The 13,165-nt window shown below is 35.7% G+C and overlaps 1 protein-coding gene across 4 annotated transcripts in view; it reads left to right on the forward strand.

Moving 5' to 3' along the window:
• Positions 1-13,165, forward strand: part of LOC127834097 (glycogenin-1-like) — a 101,981-nt gene that overhangs the window by 14,314 nt on the left and 74,502 nt on the right. For all 4 annotated transcript variants that reach the window (XR_008027808.1, XR_008027809.1, XM_052359705.1 and 1 more), the window contains exons 3-4: positions 4,502-4,676; positions 12,033-12,195. Coding sequence is in view for 2 of the 4 variants with exons in the window: in XM_052359705.1 (XP_052215665.1) it covers positions 4,502-4,676; positions 12,033-12,195 (338 nt within the window). In the remaining 2 variants the exon portion in view is untranslated. The remainder of the gene's footprint in view (positions 1-4,501; positions 4,677-12,032; positions 12,196-13,165) is intronic.

The raw sequence follows: 13,165 nt of genomic DNA on the forward strand, positions 1-13,165 counted from the left end.
GTGTGAAATGGTAAACTAATAGCTGTGATATGACTGAAATACTGTTGGAAATGGGTGTGAAATGGAAAACTGATTGCTGTGATATGACTGAAATACTCTTGGAAATGGGTGTGAAATGGTAAACTGATTGCTGTGATATGACTTAAATACTGTTGGAAATGGGTGTGAAATGGTAAACTGATTGCTGTGATATGACTGAAATACTCTTGGAAATGGGTGTGAAATGGTAAACTGATTGCTGTGATATGACTTAAATACTGTTGGAAATGGGTGTGAAATGGTAAACTGATTGCTGTGATATGACTTAAATACTGTTGGAAATGGGTGTGAAATGGTAAACTAATAGCTGTGATATGACTGAAATACTGTTGGAAACAAGTGTTAAATGGTAAAGTATATGATATCACTGAACTACTGTTGGAAACAGGTGTGAAATGGTAAACTGATAGCTGTGATATGACTGAAATACTGTTGGAAAGGGGTGTGAAATGGTAAATTAATAGCTGTGATTTGACTGAAACACTGTTGGAAACGGGTGTGAAATGGTAAACTAATAGCTGTTATATGACTGAAATACTGTTGGAAAGGGGTGTGAAATGGTAAACTTATAGCTGTGATATGACTGAAATACTGGTGAAAACAGGTGTGAAATGGTAAACTTATAGCTGTGATATGACTGAAATACTGGTGAAAACAGGTGTGAAATGGTAAACTAATAGCTGTTATATGACTGAAATACTGTTGGAAAGGGGTGTGAAATGGTAAACTTATAGCTGTGATATGACTGAAATACTGTTGGAAACAGGTGTGATATAGTAAACTCATGCAGCGATTGTTTTTGTCCAATGTGTGGACTGCACAGGCTAATCTGGGATGACACTTTATGCACTGCATTTAACCTAATTATCCCAGAATGAGGCTTATTTAATGTCACTACCAAAGTAATGTGTGGCGACAGTGGTCTAGTGTTAGACTCCTGTTTGTTTCTCAAGGTGGTCAAAGGTGAAATTTTGTCATAATATAGTTAATGATAATACCTTGTCTGGACTTTTTGGCATCATTAAATATGCTCTGACTTTCACAGTATATAATTAATTAATTAAAATATTGTGCTTCTTTGTAAGTTAAACTGGAAGAACAAATAAGACTGAGAGCACAAAAAAGAAATCAAGGGAACCAAAAGCTTTTGTAATATGCAGCCACACATATGAGCCTTGTTCTGAGAAAATTGGGCATAATGTATGTGTGTAAAGTGTCATCCCAGATTAGCCTGTGCAGTCCTCACAGGCTAATCAGGGACGACACTTTCCACTTATATGACATTTTTTGTTAAAATGAAGTCTCATCTAGAAAAAAACAATTTAGGTGGTAAGTGTCCTCTCTGATAAGCCTGTGCAGACTGCACAGGCTAATCTGGGACGACACTTAACGCACATGGTTTATGCCAAGTTTTCTCAGAACGCGACTCATATTCACGAGGAAATACATTGAGCCTCATTGTGGAACAACTGGGCTTAATGTTTGTGAAGTGTCCTCTCAGGTTAGCCTGTGCAGTAGGCACTTGCTAATCAGGGATGACACTGTCCTCTCAGGTTAGCCTGTGCAGTAGGCACTTGCTAATCAGGGATGACACTGTCCTCTCAGGTTAGCCTGTGCAGTAGGCACTTGCTAATCAGGGATGACACTGTCCACTCAGGTTAGCCTGTGCAGTAGGCACTTGCTAATCAGGGATCAGGTTAGCCTGTGCAGTAGGCACTTGCTTATCAGGGATGACACTGTCCTCTCAGGTTAGCCTGTGCAGTAGGCACTTACTAATCAGGGATCAGGTTAGCCTGTGCAGTAGGCACTTACTAATCAGGGATCAGGTTAGCCTGTGCAGTAGGCACTTGCTTATCAGGGATGACACTGTCCACTTTTATGGAAGTTTTTGATAAAAAAAAGTCTCTTCTATTCTAGACAGAAATTGTGTCGTCCGAGGTAAGCTTGTGCGGAATGAGTAGGCTAATATGGGAGAACATTTTACACACATGCATTTAGCGCCGGTTTCCCAGAGCACACCTCAAGTGAATAAAACAAATTGAGGAAACCAAAAGCTCCTTTTATATGCAGCCACAAATATTTGCCAGGCAATAAATGTGACTTCTTCTTAACATTCCCATTATCATAAGCTTTTTTCAAGTATGAAGCAATTCGCAAACAGATGAGTGGCACTGCCTGATGGGGTATGCTGATGGCTTTAATCAAAGCACTGAACAAACTCAATGATGGCTTTTTTGTAGGAACTTGCCAGCTTTAATCAGCTCTGGAAAAACTAAAAGATGGCTTTTTGTTGGGACTTGCCAGCTTTAATTGAATTGAATTGAAAGACACATTCCAAGATAGCTTTTTGTAGGAACTTGCCAGCGTTGATCAAAACACTAGACAATCTCAATGATGGCTTTTTGTTGGAACTTGCCAGCTTTAATAAAAGCACTGGAAAAACTCAAAGATGGCTTTTTGTAGGACTTGCCAACTTAAATCAAAGCACTGGCAAATTATTACATTCTTATCTGACTTCTTAGAATTGAAATAAGATTAAACAGGGTGCAGAATCAACAGGGTTTTCAGGGGTTTACACATGGGCTGGACAGAATGTTACAACACACAGTTAAGAACTTTATTTATGTAAATATCTCAAGTTATTGAAATACATTGGCAAAAATCTTAACTGCATAACAGTTTTTCTTGCAGTATGTGCTAATATCTTCAGGTATAACAATCAATCCTTGAATATATCTGAAATCTGTGACAAAATTTCACTCTTGCGTCAAGCATAACTGCGCAGTACACATGGAGTTTTTGAACAAGAACACAGGCTTTTTCAGGGCTTGACATTAACGGTAGTCCGACTGTCCGGGACAACCAAATTGTTAGTACGGACAAGTAAATAAAGAATTTGCTAGTCCGACGGGACAAGTGGTCGTTATAATTTAATTACTTAGAAAAAATGCCTTTAAACCCGCTATTTCTGTGGTGTTACCACACAACTTTTTTTATTATATTTTGTTAATGTTTAAACGACAAAGCGCGAGATATTTCCATAGTTCCATGTGATACTACACCGTACTGTTCACAAGCGAAGCAACCCTTAACATTTTTCTTTGCCAAGATAACAAGAATAATCTCCCTTGTAAAAAATATGCAATTTACGACACCGGTATACACCGATCTTAAAGACGATTAATGTAGTGACGTCATCTCAAGTTTTTGTCAGGTTTTATGGCTTTGTAAAATGTTTAAAAATCAATAATCTCAAGTTTTCTTGTTATTCTAGTCAGTTCTTTTTGTATTGAAATTGCCTACAATTATGTTAACATGTATTTTGAATGATTAAAGTCTTTATGATTTGAGCATTTTGTATCATTTGATTATTTTGCAAAGTACTGAGCAGAATAATATATAATGGTCAGGACAAGTTGCTTTTTGTTCAGGATAAGTGAAATTTTCGTCTACTTGTCCGACTGGACAAGGGGCTTCAAAAGTTAATGTGGAGTCCTGGGCTCTTTAAATAAAGTAATTTTGATGTATTTTAATTTGCCATAAGCAGCATACAACTTTGTCTTTTATGCACAAGTTGAAATTCTTAAGAAATTTTTTGTTAAAAAGTTATTTGAAAAAAGCATCACCTACTAGTGTGTTTACATCCATTAATGTTTAATTGGGAACCCCACAAAGTCACATGATCATGATATCCTGCACCCTGGTAAAGATGGTGGAAATTATTATGCCCACGGATCAAATGATCGGGGAATATTGTTTTTGGCCAGTCTGTCTGTCTGTCATTGTATGTGTCTGTCTGTCCCAAAACTTTAAGGTTGGTCATAAACTTGATATTTGGCATGCATGTGTATCTCATGGACCTGCACATTTTGAGTGGTGAAAGGTCAAGGTCATCCTTCAAGGTCAAAGGTCTTTTTTCTCAAATAGCTGCCGTGCTGCTTCAAAGCGCAGTAGGGGGCATTGTGTTTCACAAACACAGCTCTTGTTCACTTTGAAATGCACGCACAAACTATACAGCACTCATTTAAAATCTGTTGTTCTAAAAATGACAGCTAAATAAATGGAATATATAAAAGTATATAAGTATGCTGCTACAGTTCAATGCAGCTTTAGATTACAGGCTTATAAATAATCGTTTTGTGGATATCTTTGCAGCTACGGACATAACATTTTAAATTGTATGCAACTGTAGTAAACATAGCCTTTACCAAGTTCTATCTGTTTCAGGGCTTACTCTGCCATTCGCCAAATTAGCCAATGGCTACAAATTTAACTATTTGGCTAAAGAAAATTCTATTTGGCTACAACTTTTTCTTCATTAAAACTTAAAAATAGCCAAAAATAGAAGAATTTTGCCAAAACAAAGTGAATTTGGCTAAGGAAATTTTTGAGCCAGGGGAAGCACTGTGTTTGTATTGTTACTTATATCATACAAAACATAGATTTTTTCTGTGTACCACAGGGCCCAACTAGCACAGCTATTTGATGTTTTGCAAGAGGTCAACCTCCTAGATAGCCATGACCCTGTGAACCTTGCCTTGCTAGGGCGACCTGACCTGAATGTGACCTTCACAAAACTTCACTGCTGGCGGTTGACACAGTTTACAAAGGCCGTTTTCCTAGATGCAGATACCTTAGTAAGAACTCTTACTTGGAGAATATTTTGCATGTGGGTTCTGGTTTTCATGATCAATTGACGTTGAATTTTGGTGTAAAATCTTCACAAGTGGGAAAAAAACAAGATTTGTTACAGAATGGTTAAAGGGGTTTTTTGGCAATGATGAAAAATAAATATGCATGACGTCCTTGCAACTTCAAATAAAAATTGTGCCTGTAATTGAAGATGTTGGTTTATTTGGATTTATTCAAGTTAGTTTCTAGCTTGATCAGTTCTGTGTATGTAATAAACAAGTGTTTAAAAACATAAAAAATTAAACATACTTAACAGGCGTTACAAATCATCAACAATTTATACATGTTTAGAAGGTGTTACAAAAACTTGCCAAGTTATACATGTTTAGAAGGTTTTGCAAAACATTGACAAGTTATTTCATATTAATCAAATGATACAAAGTGTAGACACGTTATACGTTTTAAGCAGGTGTTAAACAAAAAGTTATTTACACATAATTAGTCCCCTACCGGTTTCACCGGAGGGGACTTATGGTTTGCGCTCCGTCTGTCAGTCTGTCCCTCACACTTTTCTGGATCCTGCGATAACTTTAAAAGTTCTTAATATTTTTTAATGAAACTTGAAACATGGATAGATGGCAATATGGACATTATGCACGTCATTTTATTTTGTTCCTACGTCATAAATTCTGGTTGCTATGGCAACAAATAGACTAGAAATACTGCTGAAAATGGTGGTTTTCTGGATCCTGCGATAACTTTAAAAGTTCTTATTATTTTTTCATGAAACTTGAAACATGGATAGATGGCAATATGGACATTATGCACGTCATTTTATTTTGTTCCTACGTCATAAATTCTGGTTGCTATGGCAACAAATAGACTAGAAATACTGCTGAAAATGGTGGTTTTCTGGATCATGCGATAACTTAAAAGTTCTTAATATTTTTTCATGAAACTTTAAACATGGATAGATGGCAATATGGACATTATGCACGTTGTTTCATTTTGTTCCTACTTCAAAAATTCTGGTTGCTATGGCAACAAATATTTAAAGAAATATTCTGACAATGGTGGAATTTCTGGTAATGGTGGAGCCTGGAGGGACTTTTTATGTCCCCCACTATAGTAGTGGGGGACATATTGTTTTTGCCCTGTCTGTTGGTTTGTTGGTCTGTTGGTTGGTTGGTTGGTTGGTCTGTTGGTTGGTTTGCGCCAACTTTAACGTTTTGCAATAACTTTTGCTATATTGAAGATAGCAACTTCATATTTGGCATGCATGTGTATCTCATGAAGCTGCACATTTTGAGTGGTGAAACCAGGGCTCGAATTTAACTTTTTTTTCTACTTGCAAAAAATTGCGAGCAGCTTTAATACCAACTCGCAAAATCAAAAACATTCTCGCAAATTTTGATGGAAACATAAAAAACCCTTGGTTTTAGTTTAGTTCTATTTAAACAAAATAAAAGTACTTAACATGTATACACATTTTATTTCTGCAACCATACAAAGATATCAGTTCCTTGTACCACAAGGGCCCACATTAGGTTGATTGACCATCTTCATCTATAACAAGTTTTAGTCTTATTTTAAGTTATTTTTTCCACTAATTCACTGTTTTCATAGAAGGATTTAAAATCTGTTTTTTCTAACTAAACGGTTAACTTTGCTTTATCTTTTGTATTATGTATATTTTGTGTTATTTCCGTCTGTGGGAATAAAGTGACAAGTTATTTTTCGCTTCAATGAACATGTGTGAATAGTCGACTGTTTCACTTCCTTTGTACCAATACCATCCGCGTGTCTGTATATACCAGTCTACATACAAGGTGCGCGCTTACGCATAAGGGTTCTTGGGCGTTCTATAAATTGACCTAAGATTTAGTGATCATGTGTCGAGCAGCATTATACCTACTCATTTCTTTTCACTATTTACTTGCAAAAAAATACTAGTGGCTTAAAACTTGACTCGCATTCGGTATTTTTTACTCGCATTTTGCGAGTGTGCGAGTGTTAATTTCGAGCCCTGCTACGGTTTAGCGTTCATGACGTCGAGTGCATTTATATTACTAGTTTTTTTCCCACTATTTATGTACTCGCAAAAAAATACTAGTGGCTTAAAACTTAACTCCTAATCAGTATTTTTCACTGGCATTTTGCGAGTGTGCGAGTGTTAATTTCGAGCCCTGGTGAAACGTCAAGGTCAAGGTCATCCTTCAAGGTCAGAGGTCAAATATATGTGGCCAAAATTGCTCATTTTATGAATTCTATTGCAATATTGAAGATAGCAACTTCATATTTGGCATGCATGTGTATCTTATGGAGCTGCACATTTTGAGTGGTGAAAGGTCAAGGTGAAGGTCATCCTTCAAGGTCAGAAGTCAAATATATGTGGCCCAAATCGCTTATTTTATGAATACTTTTGCAATATTGAAGATAGCAACTTGATATTTGGCATGCATGTGTATCTCATGGAGCTGCACATTTTGAGTGGTGAAAGGTCAAGGTCAAGGTCATCCTTCAAGGTCAAATATATGGGTCAAAATTGCTCATGTAATGTCACTTCTGCAATATTGAAGCTAGCAATTTTATATTTGAAATGCGTGTGTATCTCAAAGAGCTGCACTTTTTGAGTGGTGAAGGGTCAAGGTCAAGGCCATCCTTCAAGGTCAAACGTCATATAGGGGGACATTGTGTTTCACAAACACATCTTGTATTGGTTGGCAATAGTCTTGTTTATCATGTGATACAAAAAATAGAAAAGTCTTACATCTTTAGCAGGTTTTACAAAACATGGACAAGTTATAAATATTAAGCAGGTGTAACAAAGGTAGAAAAGTTAATATCAGGGGTTTTTATCTGATTTTGGGGAAATGGCCTGGCCTTTTTTGAGGGGAAAATTATCGCGCGAAACGCAGGATTTGGGGGAAAAAATTACACAAAACGTCGATTTTTGGGGAAAATAAGGAAAGTCTTAAATAATCAATTCAGCATATTTTACTGTTTTTAAAACAAAATCAAGGAAACAGAAAATTTTATTTAGCAATATTTGTCAATTTTCTACACTGGATCAGGTTAACATATATATTTAAAGGTTTAAAAAAAAAAAAAAAAAAAAATTTTTTTTTTTTTGGAGGGGAAAATGAAATCTAGGGGAAAATTCACCAGCTGAGGGGAACAAAAAATCGGAGGGGAAAGGGCCGATTTTCGGCGGGTCACAAAGAAGGAAAAAAACCCTGAATATAAAACATGTTTAACAAAAGGCTGACAATTTATACATAATAGCAGGTGTTGCAAAACACGGATATGCTGGCTCGCTCCTTTCTGGCCATTTTTTGAAAAATGCAATTAAAGTACTGGGATTTTTGTTGCGATAAAAGTCTGCTGATTTGGGAAAAAATAATTTATATAATGCTCTTTATAATCATTCAAATTATGAGAACACAATTATATGAATTATAGTTATAAACTTTCTTAGATGTAGTTGAATAAAATTGAGGTATGGTAGTCATTAGACACTAAATGAAAAAAAAAATCATATTGGGGATATTTTTATGCTCCCCGAAAATTTTCGAGGAGCATATAGTTGCCAGTTTGAAGTTCCATACGTCCGTCCTTCCGTCACACTTTTGTTACAGTTTCTCATAGCTCCTTCAATATTTGTTCGATCTCTTTCATATTTGGCATGTAGATACCTTGCATGGACCTCTACCTTTTGATGAGGTTTGAGGTCACTGGTGTCAAGGTCAAGGTCACCAAGGCTAATAATGGATTTTTCGGTCACAATTTTGTTACAGTTTCTCATAGCACCCTCAATATTTTTCCGAACTCTTATATATTTGTCATGTAGGTACCTTTCCTGGACCTCTACCTTTTGATGAGGTTTGAGGTCACTGGGGTCAAGGTCATCCAGGCTAATAATAGATTTTTTGGTCACAATTTTGTTACAGTTTTTATCATAGCGCCTTCAATATTTTACCGATCTCTTACATATTTGGCAAGTAGGTCCCTTGCATGGACCTCTACCTTTTGATAAGGTTTGAGGTCAAGGTCAAGGTCACCGAGGCTAATAATAGATTTTTTACTCCCCAAAAATTTATTTTGGGGGGAGCATATATTCGCCGCTTCGTTTGTCCGTCTGTGTGTCCGTCTGTGCACAATTTTTGTCCGGGCTATTTCTCAGCAACTAATGACCTGATTTCAATGAAACTTTATGGGAAGCTTCACTACCAAGAGGAGATGTGCATATTATCAGCGGGTTCTGGTTGGATGATTTTTACAGAGTTATGGCCCTTTGAAATTTTCCATTAAGTCTGTACATAGAGTGAAATTCTTGTCCGGGCTATTTCTCAGCAATTAATGACTGGAATTCAATGAAACTTTATGGGAAGCTTCACAACCAAGAAGAGATGTGCCTATTATCAGCCGGTTCTGGTTGGATGATTTTTCACAGAGTTATGGCCCTTGAAATTTTCCATTAACTGTACATATAGTGCAATTCTTGTCCGGGCTATTTCTCAGCAACTAATGACCGGAATTCAATGAAACTTTATGGGAAGCTTCACTTCCAAGAGGAGATGTGCATATTATCAGCGGGTTCTGGTCGGATGATTTTTCACAGAGTTATGGCCCTTTGAAATTTTATATAAACTGTACATATAGTGCAATTCTTGTCCGGGCTATTTCTCCCCACATACTGACTGAATTCAATGAAGCTTTATGGGAAGCTTAACTACCTTGAGGAGATGTGCTTGTTATTTGTAGGTTCTGGTTAGATGATTTATTTAGAGAGTTATGGCCCTTTGAAATGTTTAAGTTGCCAAACCATCCATCGTATTATTTTGTCCAAAGTTATGCCCCTCAAGACGTTTCCTTTTATCTGAATATATAGTGCAATATTGTGACAAAAAAAACCTTTGGGGAGCATCACCCGTCTCCGACAGTTTCTTGTTTTAGGTGGTTAGGCCATCCTTAAAAATTCTTTTGTTTGGCATAACCCGACTGACCTACTAAAATCTGAATTTTTTTTTGGTTACTTTCCAAAAAATATTTTTTTTGCTCTCCGAAAATTCTTTTCGCTAAATTTTTCCTTTCCGCTTTTATCCTTTCCGGTTATTTGCGTCATTTAATTGAATGCTCTTTCAAGGATATCTAGAATAGCAATGAAAAAAACACGTACCGATATTTATTTGAGTCGCCTATTTATTTGACATATGCATATGCGATTAATTAGACTTTAAATACAATTAAACCGCTCCTGTTTTTCTCGGATCCCTTTAATTAAATTAAATACGTTGCTGTTGTTCAGGATAGTTTGGGAGTAAAAATCAAATTAATTAATTATCACCGTTCAATTTAATTCTGCAATCGGCAGAGATGTGTAATATTATAGCCATATAACTAATTATTTAATTATCACTCTTTAATTCAGATCGGTAAATATTCGGTAGAAAGTTAAAAAGTGGTCAGCTTAGAAATATGTATTGACGGGTATTGTCATGTTTTTGTTTCATTTGCTTATCTCTTTATACGACTTTGCGACCGGCCGCTATTTTGAAGGCAGACGGCGATATTAAATGTAAATTATACAACATCTGCGAATGAATGACCCAATATTTAAGAAATAGTAAACTCCACTGAGGTCCCTATGGCATTATAGTGACTAGCCACAAACCGTATATGGACCGAAGCCGTAGGCGTCATTTTACAGTAAAACAGTGCAAATTTAGTGGTGTGTAACCCCGAACAGTCCATATACCAAAAATAGTGACCGGTCCATATACTATTAGGTTCCTCTATGGCATTTTACAGACTGAAACTGGTCATATAGATATAGAAGTACCAATATTTCTGAGGTGTAATATTATCCGATAGCTCCACCCGTTCTCACGTTTCATTCGACAACATCATGTCATGTGTAAGCGAGCTCAATGCTGATTAGCCAGCTACCATGTGCACTTCATTAACAGTAAGGTCAAGCGATGTCTAATCGGGTACAGACCGGGTTTCGTTTACTGTTCGAATTGCGAACACTTTCATTTAATCAAAGAGACAAATATAGAAAACTTGTCCGGATTAAAATAGCGGATGTTTTCAACGAAATTATACTTTTTGCAATTTAGATTTTTCTTGAGCCAAATTCTCAATATTTTAGCAAATGGCGAACGACAGCGTTTGCATTGCGAAAGTTTTATTATTGGAATAAATGCACACTATTACAGGGCTCGCGCTGTCATTCGCCATTTGCGAAAATATAGCGAATTGGGCTCAAGAAAAATATAATTTGCGAATATGCTAAAATCTCGTTAAATTTCATTGAAAACATCCGCCATTTTAATCCGGATTTTTTAAAACTATATTTCTCATTGTCCATGAACGTTTTGAAGCGCATATGATAGCTGGCCAATCTACATTGAGTTCGCTTTCGGGTAATATTGGGTCATTCATGTGCAGATAATGGCATACACAGTTGATATTGTCGTCTGCCTACAACATAACGGCCGATGGAAAAGTCGTATACAAATAAGCAAATGAAAAGAAGCGTTACAGTACTAACACTCAATAAATTATTTTTAAGCTGATCACTTTACAATTTTCTACAGACTATCGATCTGAATTAAAGGATGATAATTAAATCATTAGTTATATGTCGAAGATGTTACACCTTTCTGTTCTTGATTGAAATTAAAATGTTACAATTAATTTGTTGTTTTTTACTCACAAACTATGCTATTGTAGGGTAATATGTCAACCAAATAGTATATTAGTTACGTATTTGCTAGGTTACTTGTTTTCATTTTCTTTCAAACGATATGCACATTTTATTTCATGTGCAAAATGCGTACAATTTTTCGGATTGTCGTTTTCGGATTAAGTATTTTCCGTCGATTATATTATATTTTCGATGTTCTTTAAAGAAAAAATAGACTTACAAATACACGTGCGGTTATACGGACGGTGCAGAAAAATCTTTACCAATTTCCTTTCATGAGGCAGAAGACTTAGAGCTTTATTTGATAATTACCTTTCTGTTTGGTATATGTCGGAGTTCAATGTCAGAAAAAAAAATACAAAAAAAAAAAATCCCTACCTACCTACCCACCCAAATTTACCTGGGTCGGGTTATGCCAAACAAACATATTTTTAAGGATGGCCTTACTAACACATAGATTGACAAAGCGCATCATCGGGGAGCATCCATCAGTTTCACTGATATTCTTGTTGGAATTGGGATTTTAACCAGATAAATATGGGAATAGGTCCAGTTAATGGAAATGTAGATAAAGTTGTAAAAAAGGCCTAAAAATTTATACATATTTTGATAGTATACAAAACATATATACTTTATACATATTTGTCAGGTATTACAAAACGTAGACGAGCTATTCGACAGAGAGGAGCTCTCTGCAGCCCCAGACGCTGGCTGGCCCGACTGCTTCAACTCTGGTGTGTTTGTGTTCAGACCCTCTCAAGAGACGTACGACTCTCTGCTCAGTTTCGCAACTTCACAAGGAAGCTTTGACGGTAAGCTTGGGGCGAGATGTCTCCTTCTTTCATCTATTTTCCCAGGACAATTATACAACCTTTACAGTTCCTATAGAATATCACTGTCATTGCAATCCTGTGGGGAACATCAATTTTATTGCAATCACTCTAGAATATATCTTTCATTGAATTGTCTATGGAATATATATTTCATTGAATTACCTGTGGAATATATCTTTCATTGAATTCCCTGTGGAATATATTTTTAATTGAATTCTTTTGTGAATATATCTTTAATTGAATTCCCACGTGAATATATCTTTCATTGAATTCCATTGTGAATATATATTTAACTGATTCCCTTGTGAATATATCTTTCATTGAATTCCCATGTAAACATATATTTCATTGAATTCCCTTGTGAATATATCTTTCATTGATTTCCCTTGTGAATATATCTTTCATTGAATTCCCTTTTGAATATATCTTTTATTGAACTTCTTTGTGAATATATATGGGGAATATATCTTTCAATAAAATTCTTTGAGAATATATCTCTCATTGAATCTCTTGTAAATATATCTTTAATTGATTCCCTTGTGAAATATATTTCATTTAATTCCCTTGTAAATTTATCTGTCATTGAATTCCATTGTGAATATATTTTTCATTGAATCCCTTGCGAATATATATTTCATTAATTCCCTTGTGAATATATCTTTCATTGAATTTCTATTTGAATATTACTTTTAATGCATTCCCTGTGGATTATCACTTTAATGGAATTTCTTTGGGAATATTTCTTTCGAAATGTTAGTCCTTTTTTTATAAAAAAGATAGGTTTGCAAGCCCCATACCTACTGTAACAGGATATAATACGTAATATCGAGTTTAAAATCTAGAGAGAGGTTTACTTAAGGATTTGACATCCACTTTCAGGAAGGAAATGTGACATTGAACATCTATTTGCCCCCAGTGAAGAAAGGTGTCCAAATCTTTAGCTGAATGT

Source organism: Dreissena polymorpha, chromosome 6, assembly GCF_020536995.1.
Source record: "Dreissena polymorpha isolate Duluth1 chromosome 6, UMN_Dpol_1.0, whole genome shotgun sequence".
Taxonomy (NCBI): domain Eukaryota; kingdom Metazoa; phylum Mollusca; class Bivalvia; order Myida; family Dreissenidae; genus Dreissena; species Dreissena polymorpha.